The 18,902-nt window shown below is 34.7% G+C and overlaps 1 protein-coding gene across 1 annotated transcript in view; it reads left to right on the top strand.

Annotated features, from left to right (window-relative positions):
- Positions 1-18,902, top strand: part of Hcrtr2 (hypocretin receptor 2) — a 106,552-nt gene that overhangs the window by 67,485 nt on the left and 20,165 nt on the right. Inside the window, exons 2-4 of the mRNA XM_047559034.1 lie at positions 4,713-4,891; positions 10,474-10,717; positions 17,268-17,383. Of these exons, the coding sequence (XP_047414990.1) occupies positions 4,713-4,891; positions 10,474-10,717; positions 17,268-17,383 (539 nt within the window). The remainder of the gene's footprint in view (positions 1-4,712; positions 4,892-10,473; positions 10,718-17,267; positions 17,384-18,902) is intronic.

The raw sequence follows: 18,902 nt of genomic DNA, 5'->3' as shown, positions 1-18,902 counted from the left end.
TGAATGGTATTTTTTAATAAGACACACAGTAGTAAAGATAGATAAAATAGAGAGGAAAATATTAGTTGGTGTCTGTACTATTGCAGTTAGTGGTTCCAAGGATCGGACATAGGGTATTTGCAATAGGAAAGGAAGATTGTGATAGAGGTTGGAGATATTTTGAAGATTTTAAACATTGGCCAATGGAAAGAAAAAGAAAAAAATTAAACTTCCAAGTTCAGGAAAAGACGATTTTAATTTTGCACTTTTGCATCAATTTGATATGCTATCAGAAGAAGAAGGTATTCACTTTGTAACTTCTGCACTTGAATGGGTGAGTTAAAAAATAAACGTTAGAATGTTAGCTTAACAAAAATTTAGGAGATTTGCACCTGGAGATGTGTGTGCAATTTTGGATATGTCATTTAGAAGAAGGTACTCAATCTGGAATGTGTTCATGATAGATCAGGTGACAAGAGCCAAAACTCTGCTTTGTATATGTGTCTGCTTTTCTCAATGTAACAGAGCCCTGGGAAGTAAGCATAGCTACAATATATAAATATTTGAAGGAACGTAGTATAAATACCACACCTAACCTATTTTAAAATGACACAGTCATATAATCTAACATAAAATCTAAATTCAGTTTTCTCCAATTGTTCCAGTAATATTCTTTATAGATTATTTTTCCTTTTTGCCTCCTAAGGATTCAAAGGTAAAGATTTAATCTAAGATTTACACGAGAAAACCAATTTCTAGTAATTAGAAACACATATGATCCAAAGAAGTGTGACTGGACTGTTAAGAAAGCTGATAAGACCTGCAGCATCTTAATGGGGAGTGACCCAAGAAATCATCCCGCTCTTTGCTGCTTTGGACAGATCTCACCTGGAAATGCGGGTGCAGTCACAGATGTTTCATTCAGAGCCATTACTGATCCTCTGAAGTATGTTCAGAATAAAAGGACCATGGTGATATGAGACACAAACTCCCTCTGGTGCACACAATTCTGGAGATTTTTAAACTCCAGAGCAAAGGCTAGGGGAATGGACATAACTGTGGTCTTTAAATATTTGAATAAATTTATTGTAATTTGAATTGTGCCCTTCCCATATTAAAATGATGAAGTCCTAACTCCATTAACTCAGATGGTGACCTGATTTGAAAATGGGGTCATTATAGGTGTAATTTTTAAAGATGAAGTCATATAGGGTGAGCCTATCCAGCATGACTGTTATTATTCTAAGATGGCCATGTGAGGATAGAAGCACAGGCTGATGCACAACTGACCATCAGAGTAGAGACTTCAATTAGGCAACTGTAAAAAAATGCCAGATTTGCCAAGATAACCAGCAAACCACAAGAATCTGAGGAGAGGCAAAGAAAGATTTCCCTGCAGATTTCAGAGGGAGCTTAACCTTGCTGATACTTTGGTTTCTGAAGTATAGTCTCCAGAACTGTGAGATGATAAATTTCTCCTGTTTTAAGATGCTCAGTTTTTGAAGTAGCCCTAGAAGACTAATGCAGGTACAAATTAAAAATTAGGTAAAGTCTATTCCTTTGGTTCTAAGAAAGAATTAAGAACTAGTAAGCAGAAACAAAAGGGAAGCAGATTTCAACTGAACATGAAAAAGAACTTGTGAGTTGTTAAAGTTACTTCAACATCGTTATGGTTTGGATGTGAGGTGTCCCCCAAAAGCTCTCATGAGAGACAATACAGGAAGGTTCAGAGGAGAAATAATTGGGTTGTAAGAGTCTTAACCCAATCACCGAATTAATCCTTGATGGGATTAATTGAAGTAGTAGGGTGCAGCTGGAGGAGATTGGAATTGGGGCACGGCTTTGAGGTATATACATTTTGTATTTGGAGAGTGGAGACTCTCTCTCTGCTTTTTGGCCACCGTGATGTGAGCTGCTTCCCTCTGTCACTCTCTCCTGCCATGATGTTCAACCTCACCTCCAGCAATAAAGTCAACCTTCTCTGGACTAAGACCTCTGAAACCATGAGCCCTCAAATAAACCTTTTCTCTTCTACAATTGTGCTGGTCATATCATTTAGTCACAGCAGCAGAATAGATGACTAAAACAAACATGAACTCAAGGGCTTCAGGATGCTTCTCTATATTTATAAACATTTGAGTGGATGGATCAGAAGTGTCACAGAGCTGATTATTTATAAATTGGATGGCAGGTTAGACTAGTGATCTCTAACCAAAAAATTCTGTAGTCCTGTTAGAGTACTAGCAAATAGAAACTGATAGCTTCCTTTCCTTTTTCTGCTTCCATCAATAATACATTAGATTAGTGCAGAAGAATAAAATTATGACATTTGCAGGTGAATGTAAGGAGTTGGAGAATATCAGGCTAAGTGAGATAAGCCAATCCCCAAAACCCAAAGACCAAATGTTTTCTCTGATAAGTGGATGCTGACATATAACAGGGGGAGGGCAGGGGGTAAGGGAAGAATGGAGGAACTTTGGATTGTGTAGAGGGAAAGGAGAGGGGGAGCAGGGGGTAATAAGGATGGTGGAATGAGACAAACATCAGTACTCTACATACATGTATGATTACACGAATGGTGTGACTCTACATCATGTACAGCCAGAGAAATGGAAAGTTGTACTCCATGTGTGTACAATTAATCCAAATGCAGTCTGCTGTCATGTATAACTAAATAGAACAAACAATTTAAAAAACCTGCATATTTACTTTCAAAAAAAAAACAAGAATACATAAGAATGACCAAGCTTGGGAGCTGAGATTTAAATAGACGTTCTAGCACTTATTAACTATCTTTTCTAAGGTAGATGAACTTCTCTAAGTTTCTCACCTGTTTAAAAGAATGTTCATAGTATTCACTTCATGGTCTTATTGCTGTGAAACTGTTTAATAATTAAAGTGCCTTGAACAGGTATGGCATACATACTAAAGGAGTGCTTGTGGGACAGAGATTTCCTTCAATATTGTTTAGATGCAATGCATTACCTCTGTCTTCCCACCTCTGCCTTTCCTCATCTCCAAAATGAGGAGAGCTGAAAGTCAAACTGAAACTAGTTATACTTTTTAAGGCCTATGTTCTTTTTTAGATCCAAGTTTCCACCATTTAGACCATATGTTGAACAAATACCAGAAATATGATGTTTTTGCCAATTTTCTCCTTACAAACTCTGATAATGTGTCAGTTGCTAGGATGTAGGGTGTACGTGTGTGTGTGTGTGCGTGTGTTTCAAGTTTCAAGTGTTTATGGGAAATAAATTATTCCACAGCATCATTTTCAAATATTAAAGACTATAGTTTACCTAGTTAAGGCTCAGCTGTGTTTCTAGGTATTGCTGGGCAGGTGTAAGAGGAAGAGGTGAAGAATTCAAAATGAAATCCTCAGAAATCTAAGTAGTTTATTAAATTGACATCAACTGGTAGCTAATGGCCAATTTCAACCTTGGAATCTGATAAAAGCATTTTCTACCATATGAAACTCTTAATAAATGGCACATAATTATCAAAAAGACAATCTTACTCCATGACATAGGCTTAACAAAATGTGCTTATATTTCTACACTATCTAAGTTTACTAATCACTGTGTCATTTGGGCACATGGGTGACATCTCTGACTGGTTAATAATATCCCAGACACAATCACAGTTACTTTCAGTAAAGCAAATCCATCAATCGATATGGACAGCAGTTCATACACCTATGTAATTTTGGAGTCAGTGGTTTTGTAACCTTTGCACACACCATACAAGCAGAAGACTGAGAATGAGGGAACTGGATGTTCTTTTAGGAAAGAGCAACTGAATGAGATAGCACAGCTTTTAAACTGGGGAAGTTCTACAAGGCAATGAGGGAGGCCCGCTGTGAGAGTATTGAAAAGCATGTTTGATTTGAGAGTAATGTTTGGAGGCCATCAAGAGTAATAAGGAGGGGGGATAGAGTTTCCAGAATTTATAGGTGCTTTGTTACAGCTCCCTCGTTTTCTTGAAAGAAGGCAGCCTGTGCTGTGAAAAGGCCAGCTTTTCACTTAGAACTAAACCCCAATTGTAACTGTACTTTTATATTTTATGAGCCATGTGTTCTTAGACAAGTCTCATGAATTCACTATGTCGCAGTTACCTCACAATTACACGTGGGTGACATCTTCCCTTAGGATTGTTGTGAGGATTAAATGACATAAGTATATGAACAGTCCAGCTCAGTATTTGGCAATAGTAGGAGTTGAATAATTGTTGGCTCTCGACTTTTAAAGACAAGACTCTTCCTCTTGTAGAAGTTTCAAATGCAGATTTGGGGAACAGATTTGGGTAAAGATCTGGATGTTTACTACCTGCGTTTGGATGTTGCAAACACAATAGTCAGTTGAAAACCGCTGTCTGCTAATTCATCTAAACTCATCAACTATTTTTTGAGGTCCTTCTGCATTGCTGAGTGCTGACAGAATAGAGGATAAAGAGAAGATCGTCCTTTAAGTTCTGGTAGGTGCAATTTGAACTCAAGTGAAAAAAAGCACAACTTCGTGATTCATTGAGAAAAACCTAGCAAGGCAAATGAACGGATGTTTGAGCAAGTAACTCAGGATCCATACAGACCGACTGGTTCAGGGACAACACACAGGCTTAATGACCTCGCCTTTTCATTGTAGGGACTTTAAGGGGTGTCAGCCTGACAGACAGCACTGCCCCATCAACCCCTGCTTCCTTTGCTTGCTTACTGTTCCCTCTCCTTCTCATGTTAGTTTGCGTGGCTGTGTGGAAGAACCACCACATGAGGACAGTGACCAACTACTTCATTGTCAACCTCTCTCTGGCTGACGTGCTGGTGACCATTACCTGCCTTCCGGCCACGCTGGTTGTCGATATCACGGAGACCTGGTTCTTCGGACAGTCCCTCTGTAAAGTGATCCCTTATTTACAGGTAATTCTTTTTTTTTATATTTATTTTCCATTCAGATACAGAAACTACCAAAAAAATATTTTCAATAGTAGGTAGCCATGGTCCTTGGGTAAGTTCATGGGTTAAGAAAGAAATATACTTTACTAGGAACTGCCAGACTTAAGGAAGACAATACTTGAGATTTTTCCAGAAAAACAAGTTAAAGTCTGAGTACAGAATAGAGGAGCAAAACTGTTAAATTATCTTATAGTGTTACCCAAGTATTTGGCTTCTTTAATTTCTAATCTCACCCTTATTAAATAAGGAACTTGAAAAAAATTAATGATTGAGTTTCTTCCAGTATAAACAATAGAATATCTGTTTTTAAAGTGGGTTCTTTTCACATGTAAGAATTAAGAGCTGTGTGGTCAAGCACTACAGTGAACAGGTTTTGGTGTTGTTCTCGGGCCACCTGGTTTGGAAACTGTTCTGTTCACAGATGGCAAGCTATCAAGTCAAAGACTGTTTGCAATTCACTCATTTTAAAAGGATAAAAACTTTAACAAGATCTAGCTCGTATGTTGTTGTGACAGTTTGCTTAGATAATTTACATAAATCTCTTGGCACAGTGATTACCCTCTGCTGATCTTATAAACATAGTACGTTCTCAATAAACCTCAGTTATCAACATCATCATTACATGTTTTATTGGTCAATAATGAGGGCAGCTTTTCTATATTTAATTGTCATATAAGGACTTAAAGATAAAAACTTTCAGAGAATTATCTTCTAATTGTACTTGTAGGTCTGAGAACTTCGGGAAAAAATTTCCCACGATAGTGGCCACTACTTAGACATAGATTCCCTTGTAGGAACTGAACATAAGTGAAATCTTGGTGACTCAGCCTGTCTTCCATAGTCATCCTCCACCTCTTATCTTATTCTCTCCAGTTTCCAAGGCAGGGATAATATTTGCAGGAAGAGAAAATAGACTTCTGATAACAGAAAGTTGGGGGAGACTACAAAGAGCCCATTACTGGAAAATTATTTGGTTTGATCTTTTAGAACTGAAACGTTAAAAAGGGATTTTCAGCTCAATAGTTCTTCAATGACCTCTTATAAAGAGAAGTGATAATTTTTAAGGTCAGATGTCATTTGCAGAATAATGGAAAATGCCCTACAAGTTGTAAGCTTCATGCACATGTTACGTTTAACTGTAAGGTTAGTTTGGGTCAACCTGCTGAAAACCAAGAGCAGATTACAAAAAAATGAACTGTAGCAAAATTTGTGAGAGACATAGTAAAATGAACAACAGATAAACAAATATCTCTGACAGTGTTTGCATGGAAGCACTGGGAAAATTCTAAGGAGCAAAGAATTCCAATATTTCACTGCCTGTGGTACTTCCAGAAAACTTTTATTCCTTTTGGCACCAATAACCACGAGGAGGAAATATTAGGGATCCTTGTAATTTTCAGAATGGTTCCAGGTATCCATATTCTTCAACTGGCTAAGAGTGCTTTTGTGTTTTCTCTGTGAACCAGAAGTTTTGGTGGGGAGTGGAGTGATGAGGAGGGGTGCATCACCTTGTGGCAGGTGCAGCCCTATTCTGATACCTAGTGATGCCCTGCTATGGAGCAGGTGTTTCAGATGTCCTGTGAGCACTAAAGGACAGACTGAGGGCAGCATGGAACCAGTAAGTGATGCAAGCAGGAGTCTCTCCTGAAGTCGCTGACAGTGGTCATCCACACTACACACTTAACTGCAAGTCCTGCAGTTGAAGAAGCATCCTCAGCTCTACTTCTGCATGAACAGTGTCAGTTAGTTAACTCCACAGTTGCTTCTCTTCTCCACAAGCCAAGGAGAAAAACAAATGAACAACCATAGAATAGAAATAATTCAGTCCATCCATTAACTCATTCAGCATCACTTCTTAGCACACAAAGAGTTTCACTCACTGATTAAACTAGTGTCTGAATTCTCAATATTTATTGCTTCCTTTCCATAGAATTTTTCCGAACATCACAAATAGTAATGGATAATAAGCCTTGAGTAGTTTTCTCCTAGTTGTAATATTCTGAAGCTAATGACTCTTATCACTGAAGCGATATTTATGTCCTATTTAATATTTAAAAACATTACATAATTTCCAGCCACATTTTAAGGTTATTCATTCGTTGCACTTTAGATTCATAGGACATTTACTAATTTTCTATGATTTATATGTTCTTTTTCTTCTAAATACAATACAACCTTTAGATTTATGAGTGATGTACTGTAACACTTTGGCAAAGGCTCAAACAACTTAATAATCTCACAAATGTAATAAAGCTTAGCTGAATAATTAAAATGACCCTTTTAGATGTTTAATAATTCTATAATTCCAAGACCATTAACATTTAGTAAGATATTGACTGAAAATTATTGTGCATGTCACTCAATGACAGGAACAGATGGTTACTTTTTCAGAGTGATTTTTTTTGTTTGTTTGTTTGTTTGTTTTAAGAAACTGCAGAAGAGGCTCTGAAAAGAACCTGCCAGGAAAAGAACAAAATTCAAGTGAGATGTAGGTGGTACGTGCTGGGTGGTCAGACAGGCTTTCTTTTTCCCTCAGTTGTTATATTTTACTACCTTCCAATCTATTAGTGCCTATCATTCAAATTCACGATTTGGCAAAATTTCCATTCCTACTTGTTATGGACCTTTGAGATTCTTTTGGCATACCTATGTGCTAACATAAAACAGGATCTTTTTCTACCAAAGGAAGTCCCCAAGCATTGCCCTCTGCATCAGTGCCCCTAGCATGAGTGACACCAAGAAACTGAAGGCAGAAGCTGCTCCCATCATCTCATGTTCACAACATTTGTAATCCACCCTGGACTTATTTCTCAAATGACTTATTATCAGAATGACCCAAGCTATTATCGGAATGTAAATGAAAAAGGCACCCAGAAGTATACTCCTAGAAGTGAAAAGCAGCAACACAACTCTCATTTATAATCACTTAGGATAGGATGAAATTTTATATCCCCTCAAGAAAATCTTGTAAATTGGATGTTAATTGCATACTGATGTGCCTTATACACCTGCAAATATAGATGTTGAAAGATTGAATATTAAATCACTGATTGTCAAGGGTATATTCAATGAATTCTACTGTGAGAATAGCACTAGCATATTCTCTCCCTTCGCTATACAAAACAGATGGCACTACACCCTGGATCACTCTTGGCACTGGACATAAGTCTTTCAAGTGAACTGATACAAATTGATTATTAGTATATAATAGTAGTGATAAATACTAGAAATGACAGTTGAGTTTGAAGTATGCTACTTCTATCTCATTCATCCAGGTTGATTAAAATTCATGAATAATAAATTACTAAGCCTTGATGAACACTTTATACTTCTAATTCCTAGAGAGGATAAATATAGCCCTGATCCAGTAGATGTGAAAAAAATCAACTGCAGATCAGACTGCCATAGTAGGATTCCTGGGTTAGCAATGGAATGGAGAGGCTCTAGGTACTTGATTCAATTTTAGTAAGTCAAGGGGGGAGGAGTTTAGAGTGGGTAGAGAGTGAGAATGGTTTGAGAGAGAGTTGAAGGTATTCTAACATAGCACAAAAAATTCTCAAGAATCATCAGCTAACTTAAGATCACTCTGGTAGAGTTCAACTCATTAAATTTACAATTAGAATAAAATTAGCCTCTACGTATTTAGCAAGGCTTAGGATTTTATTTATAATTTCTATGACTGTTTTCCCTGAAACATAGGCTGTTCCAATTCAAATGTAGAATTACAGGCTCTAGAATAGAAAAAAAATAATAGTATAATCATCATTATTATTGCCATAATCATAATAAGTAATAGCAAACACATACCACTTATGTGACCGTCTTGGGCTAAGTATTTTATATCTCAACTAACTCTCTCTGCAATTCTATTTTTGTCTACTACAATCATCCACATTTTATAGAGGAGAAAACTGAGGAATAGAGAGGTTGAGTAACTTACCCAATATTACCAGTGAGTGAGATGAGATTTGTGCCTAGGAAACCTAGGTCTAGAATTGGTCTAATTACAACCTTCTGCTTCTCCCAGAAAGACTCCAAAGAATCAGAGTTGATAGAAATCTCATCTTGCAGATTTCCTTCATTTAACAGACAGATGCACACATATACATCCCCAAGGTGTAGAATATTGTGTGACCTGGTATTATGCAGTTCACTGGTGGGAAAGTAAGAAAAGACCAGTCACCCTGACAGTAAACCCAAAGCCCTTTCTTGTGTTCTGCACACAATCTGAGATCCCTTTCATTCATTTGTACCTGTAGTAAATGCATTAACAATGAGGGTCCTTATGTATGAAGCAACTATACCTACCCTTGCCACATACTGTGGGATCAATAGAGTTGAGACAGAAAAGAGAAGAAGATTGGATTGTATCTATTACTTTAGATTGAGGCTTTTCACTATTAATAGAGTAAAAAATATTCACTAAGTACATAAAGCACTTTAAATGCTGTGCCAGGTTTTCAGGACACAGCTGTGAAAAAAACAAAAGTAACTCCTGCCATAGGGTTTTGTTGCAATAGAGAAAACACATAAAGTAACAAATTAAATAAGTAATCCAACATGGGACAAGTGCTAAGAAGAAAATAAATGGAAATCTGTAATAAAAATAAGAAATGAGAAGGACTCTCCACAGTAAGGGTGAATTTTGAGACTAATATAAGAATCAATGTTTCATTCAATATAGAAGAATCCATTAAACATAATTATGTTTTGTGATTAAGTAGAAATAGGCTTAATGATTATTATTTCCTTAAAGCTCCAAAATAAAGAATCAATTGTGGTAGTAGTATTTAGAAATCTGAACTGCTGGACTGGGCGAACCTAATCTAATTTTTAGAGACAAGTTGTTTATGCTAACAGTGAGCAAACTATAGTAAGGAGATCCATACACAGAATTCTCTTTTAACATGACTCATACCTTTCTTTGGATACAACATATTAGATATCAACTGAAGTACAAATATCCCTTATTATTTGAAAATGTGAAATGAGGGACCCAGAATTCATGTACGAAAATTGAATGTAATTTCATTCAAATCCCTACATGATGATTTGTGTTTAAATTTTTTAAATCTTTGATGGACCTTTATTTTATTTTATTTTATTTTATTTACATGTGGTGCTGAAAATTGAACCCAGTGTTTCACACATGCTAGGCAAACTCTCTACAATTGAACTAAGTCACACTCCAGCACCCCTACATGATGATTTAAAGGAAAGACATATTATATTATTCTCTTTAGGTGAAAGAGAATTTTCCAATTCAAACCAAATATATGTGTTCTATTTCTGTCCATCCAAGGATGTGATTTCTCCTGTCGATGGCTAAGTGAGAAAACAGAATCATGAGAATAATCATCCTAGTAATGTTAGTAACAGAATTCTAATTTTTTTTCTGTTTTACATAGCTTTCTTTATATAGAAATCACTTATGTGAACTGCTTTTTGGCAACCTTGGTTGTGCTACCTTTGTAATATGGTAAATATGCTATGAGCAATGTGTTTGACACTTGGTGCTTCTCCTCTATTTTGTTCTCTTCCTCTAGACTGTGTCAGTGTCTGTGTCTGTCCTAACACTGAGCTGCATTGCCTTGGATCGATGGTATGCAATCTGTCACCCTTTGATGTTCAAGAGCACAGCCAAGAGGGCCCGGAATAGCATCGTCATCATCTGGATTGTCTCCTGCATCATAATGATTCCTCAGGCCATTGTCATGGAGTGCAGTACCATGCTCCCAGGCTTAGCTAATAAAACCACTCTATTTACAGTATGTGATGAGCGCTGGGGAGGTAAGCTCAGTATGGCCCATGAGCTGATATGAACATTACACCTGAAAACTGAAAATAGTCAATATAAAACTGGGCATATGTATCTCATTGGTATTTGTTAATTTGGTTTTGCACGAGTGTGAAAACCAAGTTGAAACCCAAAACAAGTTTACAGAGTAATTCCACCTTAGTCCTTTGAAAATGTTATATGCACTATTTTCCAGTGTCCAAATTTTTCAGAAAGAAAATGAAAAAAGGCTTATTCTCTAGTTCAAATTTGGTTATGTTAGTTTCTCTTAAATTCTCCTAAAAAACAGTTAAATAATACAAACTAAAAATATATTCTAGAATGATTAGCATCTTGTAAGATGGTTCAACATCATGTTGTCTCAAGTGTCAGATTCCCTCATGGACCTCAAATGTAACTGCTGTTTATTTTAAAACCACATCCTGGAAACATGTCCTTGGAACATGACCAGAGGAGACTATGTGGACTTGTATTGTTCTGAGTCATATTATCCCAATTTGCTTTCTCTCTTCTCAGCACATCAGTTGATGAGTTTTATCGCTGGAATAACTGCTATCTGATCAAGGAGTTATGTTAATTAGGACTCATTTCCGGTTTTCCATCTGACATGTACCATAGCAAAATTTAAATAGGCAGAAGTTTGGAGGCCTTATGTTACTTTGGTTCAAAAGTAGAAGGAATGGGAACACTTTTATCCATACCTGGTGCTGGCACAAACCTAGGGGTAACAAAGAACAACAGAAAGTAATTCTGCATTTCAGCATAGCATCTAGCAGTGACAAAACTATCAAGTGAAATTTGAAAAAACAATGTGACCTCCTTTGGATAAGAGTATGGCAATGCCTCATATTTAGGAAACTTGAGAGTGCTTATTTGTGAGATAAAGGCATGGTTATGCTTATTAAAAAGATGGATCAAAAGGCAGGGTACCACTAGGATTGCTTATAAATATTTTATTTTCAAATGTTTGAATATTTGAATTTCTGATAATTCTGACTTTGGTGCTTTTTTGAATACAACATGAGAAAAACCAGTAACTGAGAAATTAGAATATGCTTTCACTACAGTAATATCAAATTAAAAAATACATGGGATTATTTCATACTTTGTCATAAGACCTGCAATAACAGCAATTTCACCCAAATTTAAATCTTTTTTAAAATTTAGATTTACCCTTCCTTTATTAAATTGCAATTGTTTTGCCATATTCTTTTTTCTGAATCATCTTCATCTTGCAACTTTCCCCTGCAATAATACAGACAAAAAAAAAATGAATGGCAAGTTCCAGTATGGTAGGTATATTTCATAAGTGTCTCATTTTCCATTTATTTAATGTTCAAACAATGTTATGAATATTTAGAGTGTGCCATGCATTTTGCTAGCCTGAACAGAAATAGTCTCTCCCTAATAAAGCACATTCTATATTGTGAGGCTGAAAAGCAAATAAACAAATGTTTATCATGTGATCACTATATTAATCTAGTTATATTCAAAGTGGTAGGAACACAAATGAGAGAACAAACTTCGTCCTAGCTGTGTGGACAAAAGTTTACAAGGAGTTGCTAACATTTCAGCGAAGCATTAAAGATAAGCAGGAATTCTCAAAGAGAGGAAAGGGGTGTGCCAGGAACCAGAAAAACCTACCTAAGGGAGCTGCATCTTAGGGAAGAAAGAGGAAGGACAGAATTTATTGCATCTGAAACACAGGGTGGGTAGGCTATAGAACCAAGTTTAGAAACAAGGTATGCTGAGAACAGATTGTGACATTGTGTTTCCTATACCATTCCTTAACAATAAGTTACATTTGGAAAACTGCTTAAAGTCACTTTCTCAGAATCTTTTAGTTAATTTATGACTAAATTGAGTGCTAGAGAGATAAAACTATTTGTTTAAGATTATTAAATAACATGCATGTAAATCTAAAGCTTTCAACTCAAAATTTGGAATACTTGAAGATTATGAAGATTATAAATTATGATAAAATACTGTTATTATTCAACATAGTCAATACTATCTTCTCTATTTTGGTACTTAGTTTCGTTATATGTTTATGGTCTATTATGTAAAGTTCTTATGTGGTCCTATAGTAATCAAGGAGCATTAATTCCTATTAACAAAAAGGTCATAAAGCTACAAATTCTGAGAGTTATTGTTTTTGTTATCAATTTGTTATTGATATAACAAATAGGCACATTATTTTTTGATTACCTTTAAGCAATAAACATAAATACAAAAAGTTCATTTCTACCTCTATATTGTATTACCTAACTCTTGAATGAATATTTTCTTTCATAAAAGACATTATTGAATACCTTCAGTAGTCATTTCAGAAAACTATTTGAAATTGATTTTTAAAGAGTCCAACATTACTTAAAATGCTTATAAAGGTCAAAATTAAGTGATATTGAATTTAGTTGAACATCCACAATATCAAAAATTACTTAAAACGGTGAAATAGCTTTTCAAATATTTAATGAAGTTGCTAATCACTTAATTTTTCTAGATGAATACAAAATAATTCAAAAGGTTCTAATCTTATTGTTCATTAGATACAACCTTTACTATAATGATTCTTATATTGCATGAGTCCTGTTCAAGTAGGCTATTTATAATTCCATGTTCAAGTTAAGATGTTAAAATGTGGGATATGCCTAAGAGTCATAACCTAAAAACATCATAGGAAATTATACATATATTTTTTGGTTGGGCGGACAGTACTGGGGATTGAACTCGGGCACTCATCCACAGACCCCCATCCCAGTCCTATTTTTGTATTTAATTTAGAGACAGGGTCTCGCTGAGTTGCTTAGTGCCTCGCTGCTGTTGCTGAGGCTGGCTTTGAACTCACGATCCTCCTGCCTCAGCCTCCTGAGTCACTGGGATTATAGGCATGGGCCACTGCACCCAACAAGAAAGTATATTTTATAATGTCACTCTTCTGAATTCAAGCATCTCTAAAAGTCCAATACATTTGAATCCAATTTAAAACATTTGGTGTAAAACATACTATCTTATTTGAGATTAATTCATGTTTTTTCCTTGTCTTTCTCTTACATTCAACAAATAATGTAATTATAAGAGTAGACAGTGATATTTGATTATCCTATAACCAATATCACAATGGAGAAAAAGTCAGGAAAACCATGTGGTCAATTGATTTATCTCCATCAAATTGCTTTTGAGAAAGTCCAGCAAATCCTGTTTCACATGTGTTAAAAAATAACTTGGAATTGTGTCTTAATGGAAATATTACCCAGAACACATACTTGTTTATGGGTAAACGATTTCTGAAACAAATAATAGCATACCAATAGTTTTGTTTTTTTTTTTAAATTGACTACCAACCACATCTTCTGGTAGACAATCTAACACTTAAAAACACATGAATTATGTTAATAGTACTGATTTTATGATCTTTAAATTATGTCTTTGTATGTGTTCACAGCTTCAGGCACATGAACTCGCACTTCTAAGATTAAAAAAATTGTTTCAGGATTATATTCCCACTTTCTGGAATGCTTCATTTGTAAATTCATGACTCCACACAATAAAATCCATTGAGAAGAAAGTAACTTTCTTTTTGCACAGTCAGAAAAATAATCATTTCACTATTCGTTTATCAAATGTTTAATGGGAATGTACCATTTGTCAAACATGGTTCTGAACACTGGGTATTGGTGATATCTCCTCTCTTGAATATTACAAATTATTCTTCTGTTGTCTGAGGTGGCACTCTTCTATAAGAGTAATTATGAAAGGTGGCTTATTATGAGGCTTTGAAAATGTTTAAATATGTGCATGTGTGTATTAATTGGAACATTTATTAAAAACATTTATTAGAGGAGAAGATAATAAAGCATATTAAAGATTCAGGTACATTAATAGACCCATTAGCTTTGAAACAATGGTCAAATTTAATAATATGCCATGACTCTTTAATCTCTGATTTCAAAGAAGGCATAAAGATCTTCATTTGTTCCTTATTTGTTGGATATGTATATGTGTATACAAAACATACATGCATATGCAAAAATTTATTTAGATTTTAGCTGCCATCAGTTGAGTAGAAACAAAGATTTTTAATGGTTATCAGTCTTTGAAATGCTGTTTTCTAAATAAAATAGTCCTTCAGTGAAAGAAATTTTATACAGTTACATTCTAGGTTATGTATAAGTGTCATAAAATATGTAGAAGTCATTGTGTATCAACTGCAGAAAGGTTTCAGAGATACTTTCAGCATACATTTTAAATTTTCAGTGGCTTATCTGGGTTTTCGATTAGCCTGTACTCAAAGCATGAAATGAGGAATTTAAAACTATCATGTTTCCTCCATTATCTATTATAATCTCCTTATTAAAACAATCTATCCTTGCCTGGAAATATAATTTTGCTTGATCAACTGCTCTCTGAATGAGTGCTCATTATCATAATATGCATTTACTAGCCAATTACATATTTTTCCAACTATTTATAAATACACTAACTGCAGAATAAGCTTTTGCACCCATCTGTTCAAAACCCACAACTGTTATCACAGTGATGGTATTAAAAAAAGTTACCTATCAAATCTATTTTCCTTCGCTCACTCAATTTAGTCTGATACAGACATCAGGGCTTCACAGGTATATAAGCTTCAAAGGTAATTTTTTTTTTTTTTTTTAATGTAGAAAGCTCATGTGACACTTTCTTCCAAACAAATAAAAGTTCAAAGCCGCTCAGGTGCCTGGCAAGTACTGAGGTCACCTTCCAGTTCCTTTGAAATTGGCCCACCAAACGCATCTCAGGCTGTAGCACTTCAAAGGAAAATGCTATTTGTTATTCCTCCAGTCAGGCTGCTTGAATCCTATCACTTTTTATGTCACTGGCCTGTTTTACAGGATAAACTTGAAAGGAAGTTAGAAATTGATGAGGTAGGTGGGTGCCTTCTGGGCCAGACAGAAGCTACAAATGACACCTCAAATTGGTCTCTTAGACCTCCTAGCAGCACATGCACCCTGCTGTCCCTTCAGATGATTACAGTGAAGAAAAAAATTGAGAAATAAGACAATTTTAGAAGAAAGAACACAGAGAATATTTGACTCAAATTCAACCAACTTGAGACAACAAACTATGGAACTGAGACTATGGAGAATATTAAACTCATAGAACTGTTTAAAATATGTTCAGTAAGAATAAAATGATTCCCAAGTAAATGTTATTCATTATTATGGTCATTATCAGAATTATTATTGGCAAATCCTGACTATAAATTTCCCTTATCAGAATTTTCATCCCGTAATTAATCTTCCATCATTCATACCCTTTCTGAAATAATAAAGAAAATATTGCATGGAGGTGATAGCATTACCTCTCTGTAATAGTATGGAACTAACTTCTTTGCCAATACCAAGGACAAAATTAGGCATGTGGTTTTAGAAGGAAACAATAACTTTGTTTTGTTAGCATCCAGTTACAATTTTATTGAGGTTTTACATTTAATATCAATCTTTTTGGTATAGAATATGCTATTTCATTTTACATTACAGTTAAAGTAGATGGACTTCTGTGATATGCCCAAATACTAGTGTAGGGAAAATATCATCTACAGCATTTTAAAAATCAGTGATAAGGCAAAGTGCTTGTGCAGCATGTGCAAGGCCCTGGGTTTGATCCCCAGTGCTGCAAAATAACAATAAAATAAAATAAAATGTCAGTGATAGATATATTTTAGAAACGCTATAACATTAACAGTAAACCACAATGCCATGAGATAATTAATTAATCAATTCTTCAATGAAGTGCCTACTCAGTAATAGGCATCATTGGTGTATTTAGATTAAGGATAAAGTGAGATGGATATAATAAAGAAAAATCCCATGTTGGATTAAAAATTAACTTTAAAAAGCCCTAAAATTCTCATTTTCATTCAATGTCCATGCATGTACCCTTCTACACACAGAGACAGATGTTCTATGTTTAAAGAGATGTTTTGAATATGTCGCAGTAAGTAAACAAACAGAATCATCAAATGTGTATTGTATTTGTTTTTCCAAAAATTTTTGATGTTTGTATTCAAAAGGAAAATGGGAAACAACCTCCCAATTTTTCAGCGAATTTATATTCTAATGAGAAGGAATCAATTGAGCTTTTATTCTCTTCCCACTTTAACCAAAGATTTCCTTATTAGTCTTTGATCGAGTCAAGTCCATTTTTGTAAATGCAAACATAATAATTCTAATTAATGCTTTAGTAATTAGTCAGCCAAATACAGGCCTTTTGATAAAGGAACACTTGATTTTGGATAGATTATGGTAGCACAAATTAAGAATGGCTAACTGCTATTTTTCTATGACTACATAAAATGAAATTAAAACTTCACATTTGGTGCATGTAAATTTAAGTAGTTAAATATTGTCGATTATTTTTCTATATCTGTATGCCATGTGCTAATGAAACCATAAGGAGAATAAATGTATACTTTAAAGGAAAAATGTTGACAGAACTATATTTTTAAAAATTTATCAGTTTTAACATAAGATTTTATTATTTTAACTTTCATCCCAGGTGAAATTTACCCCAAGATGTATCACATCTGTTTCTTTCTGGTGACATACATGGCACCGCTGTGTCTTATGGTGTTGGCTTATCTGCAAATATTCCGTAAACTCTGGTGCCGACAGGTATGTAATGTCAAATAATTTGCTTGAGTTTTCTTTAGGATGTGCTTAAAACTTAAGAATGCATACAGTCAGTATAACATGCTGGGCGAAGGATCGTTTGTTCAAAAATAATGGGGTTTTAGTTGTGAAACTATGTCTTGACAAATTTTAGAGTGATATTTAGAGAATATCTTAAGTCTTGCCTTAAGGAATTTAAATTTATGACCAAAATTTAACCTCAGTGATTGAGTTGATTTTTGTCTAGGAATAGCATTATTAATTTTGTTCTTTATGAGAAGAAGCAAATAAAATTCCTTTAAATTTTCCTGAGACTGTAAGTCTAGAAGGTAAAATTTTAAAATAAGATTTACATTTTAACATATGGGTTAAATTTCCAACATCAAAGATCTAATTTTTAAAAGGGTAGAAGAATCAGGTTGAATTTAGAATTTTAAAAACTTTTATAATTCCCAGTTGAGTTATTGCAATCTGTAAGATAATTCTGCTGTATCAATGAAGGCTTGTATTCATTCACTGACTTATTCACTCACCAAACATTCATATGGATCTTTCCCACATTTGTCTTGCAAAAAAGCAGAAAGCTCCATTCTATGTCACTGAGGAACACATAAGAAGGGGCACAGTCAGATGCAGGATGAAAATCACCTTAATTATGTAAGTATAGAGAACCAGAGCAAGGCATAGTGGAGGGGTGTGGAATCCAAGTCCTGCAACATATAAGTATTGAAGTATTAAGTTTATGATTTGAATGAAATCACTAACATATACCTGTAATGACTTATAAAGGCACAGGAAAAGGATATGGCTCAGCCTCTTATATTTTGTAAGTTTTATCTTAAAATGCCACAGTTCTTAAAAATGTATTTTTTCCTTCTCTAAAATGATTGTCATTGCAATCAGGTTTCATCAGGTTATCAGGAGTTTATCAGGTTAGTGGAAAGCCATGCTGTTATTCTGTTTTATTTGACATATTTTATTGAACAGAAAGAACTTAACAGGACCATCTTAATTTGTTAAGTGGATTTCACAAACCTATTATTTGGTCATTGGGATTGGGTCTTCATTTGTGTCTAATTCAACACTTGTTATTCAAAGTATTTTTTTCGAGATCATCTTTTTACTAATTGGATATGAGCAATACTTGCATTTTACAAATATGTTGTATAATTTCAAAGAGTTTTCTTTTTCTCAATTTTTTTTTGTAAAGAAACCTTTTTTTTAATGACCTGCAAGTGCAACCAGTAGCAAAGTTTATTAGCATTCTATTCCCCAGCCTTTTTAACTAAAAGAACCAAATGTGAACCATTATAAAACATGAGTGGTAATTTTCTTGATCCCAGTGAGTTTCCTCAGCATTTTCCCCTGGCCCATGAAGTGAAGGTCACATATTTCATGGTGTTTTGTGACTGTAGCATCCCACTTCCTGGTGCCTATAATTGTGTTGGCCAGTTTTCACCAGTTATTGTGCTATAAAAAAAGGTCTATGTGGTTTGCAACAACAATTCTGTATCACTCATGT

Source organism: Sciurus carolinensis, chromosome 7, assembly GCF_902686445.1.
Source record: "Sciurus carolinensis chromosome 7, mSciCar1.2, whole genome shotgun sequence".
Lineage (NCBI taxonomy): Eukaryota > Metazoa > Chordata > Mammalia > Rodentia > Sciuridae > Sciurus > Sciurus carolinensis.
This window is presented reverse-complemented; position numbering and strand designations above follow the sequence as displayed.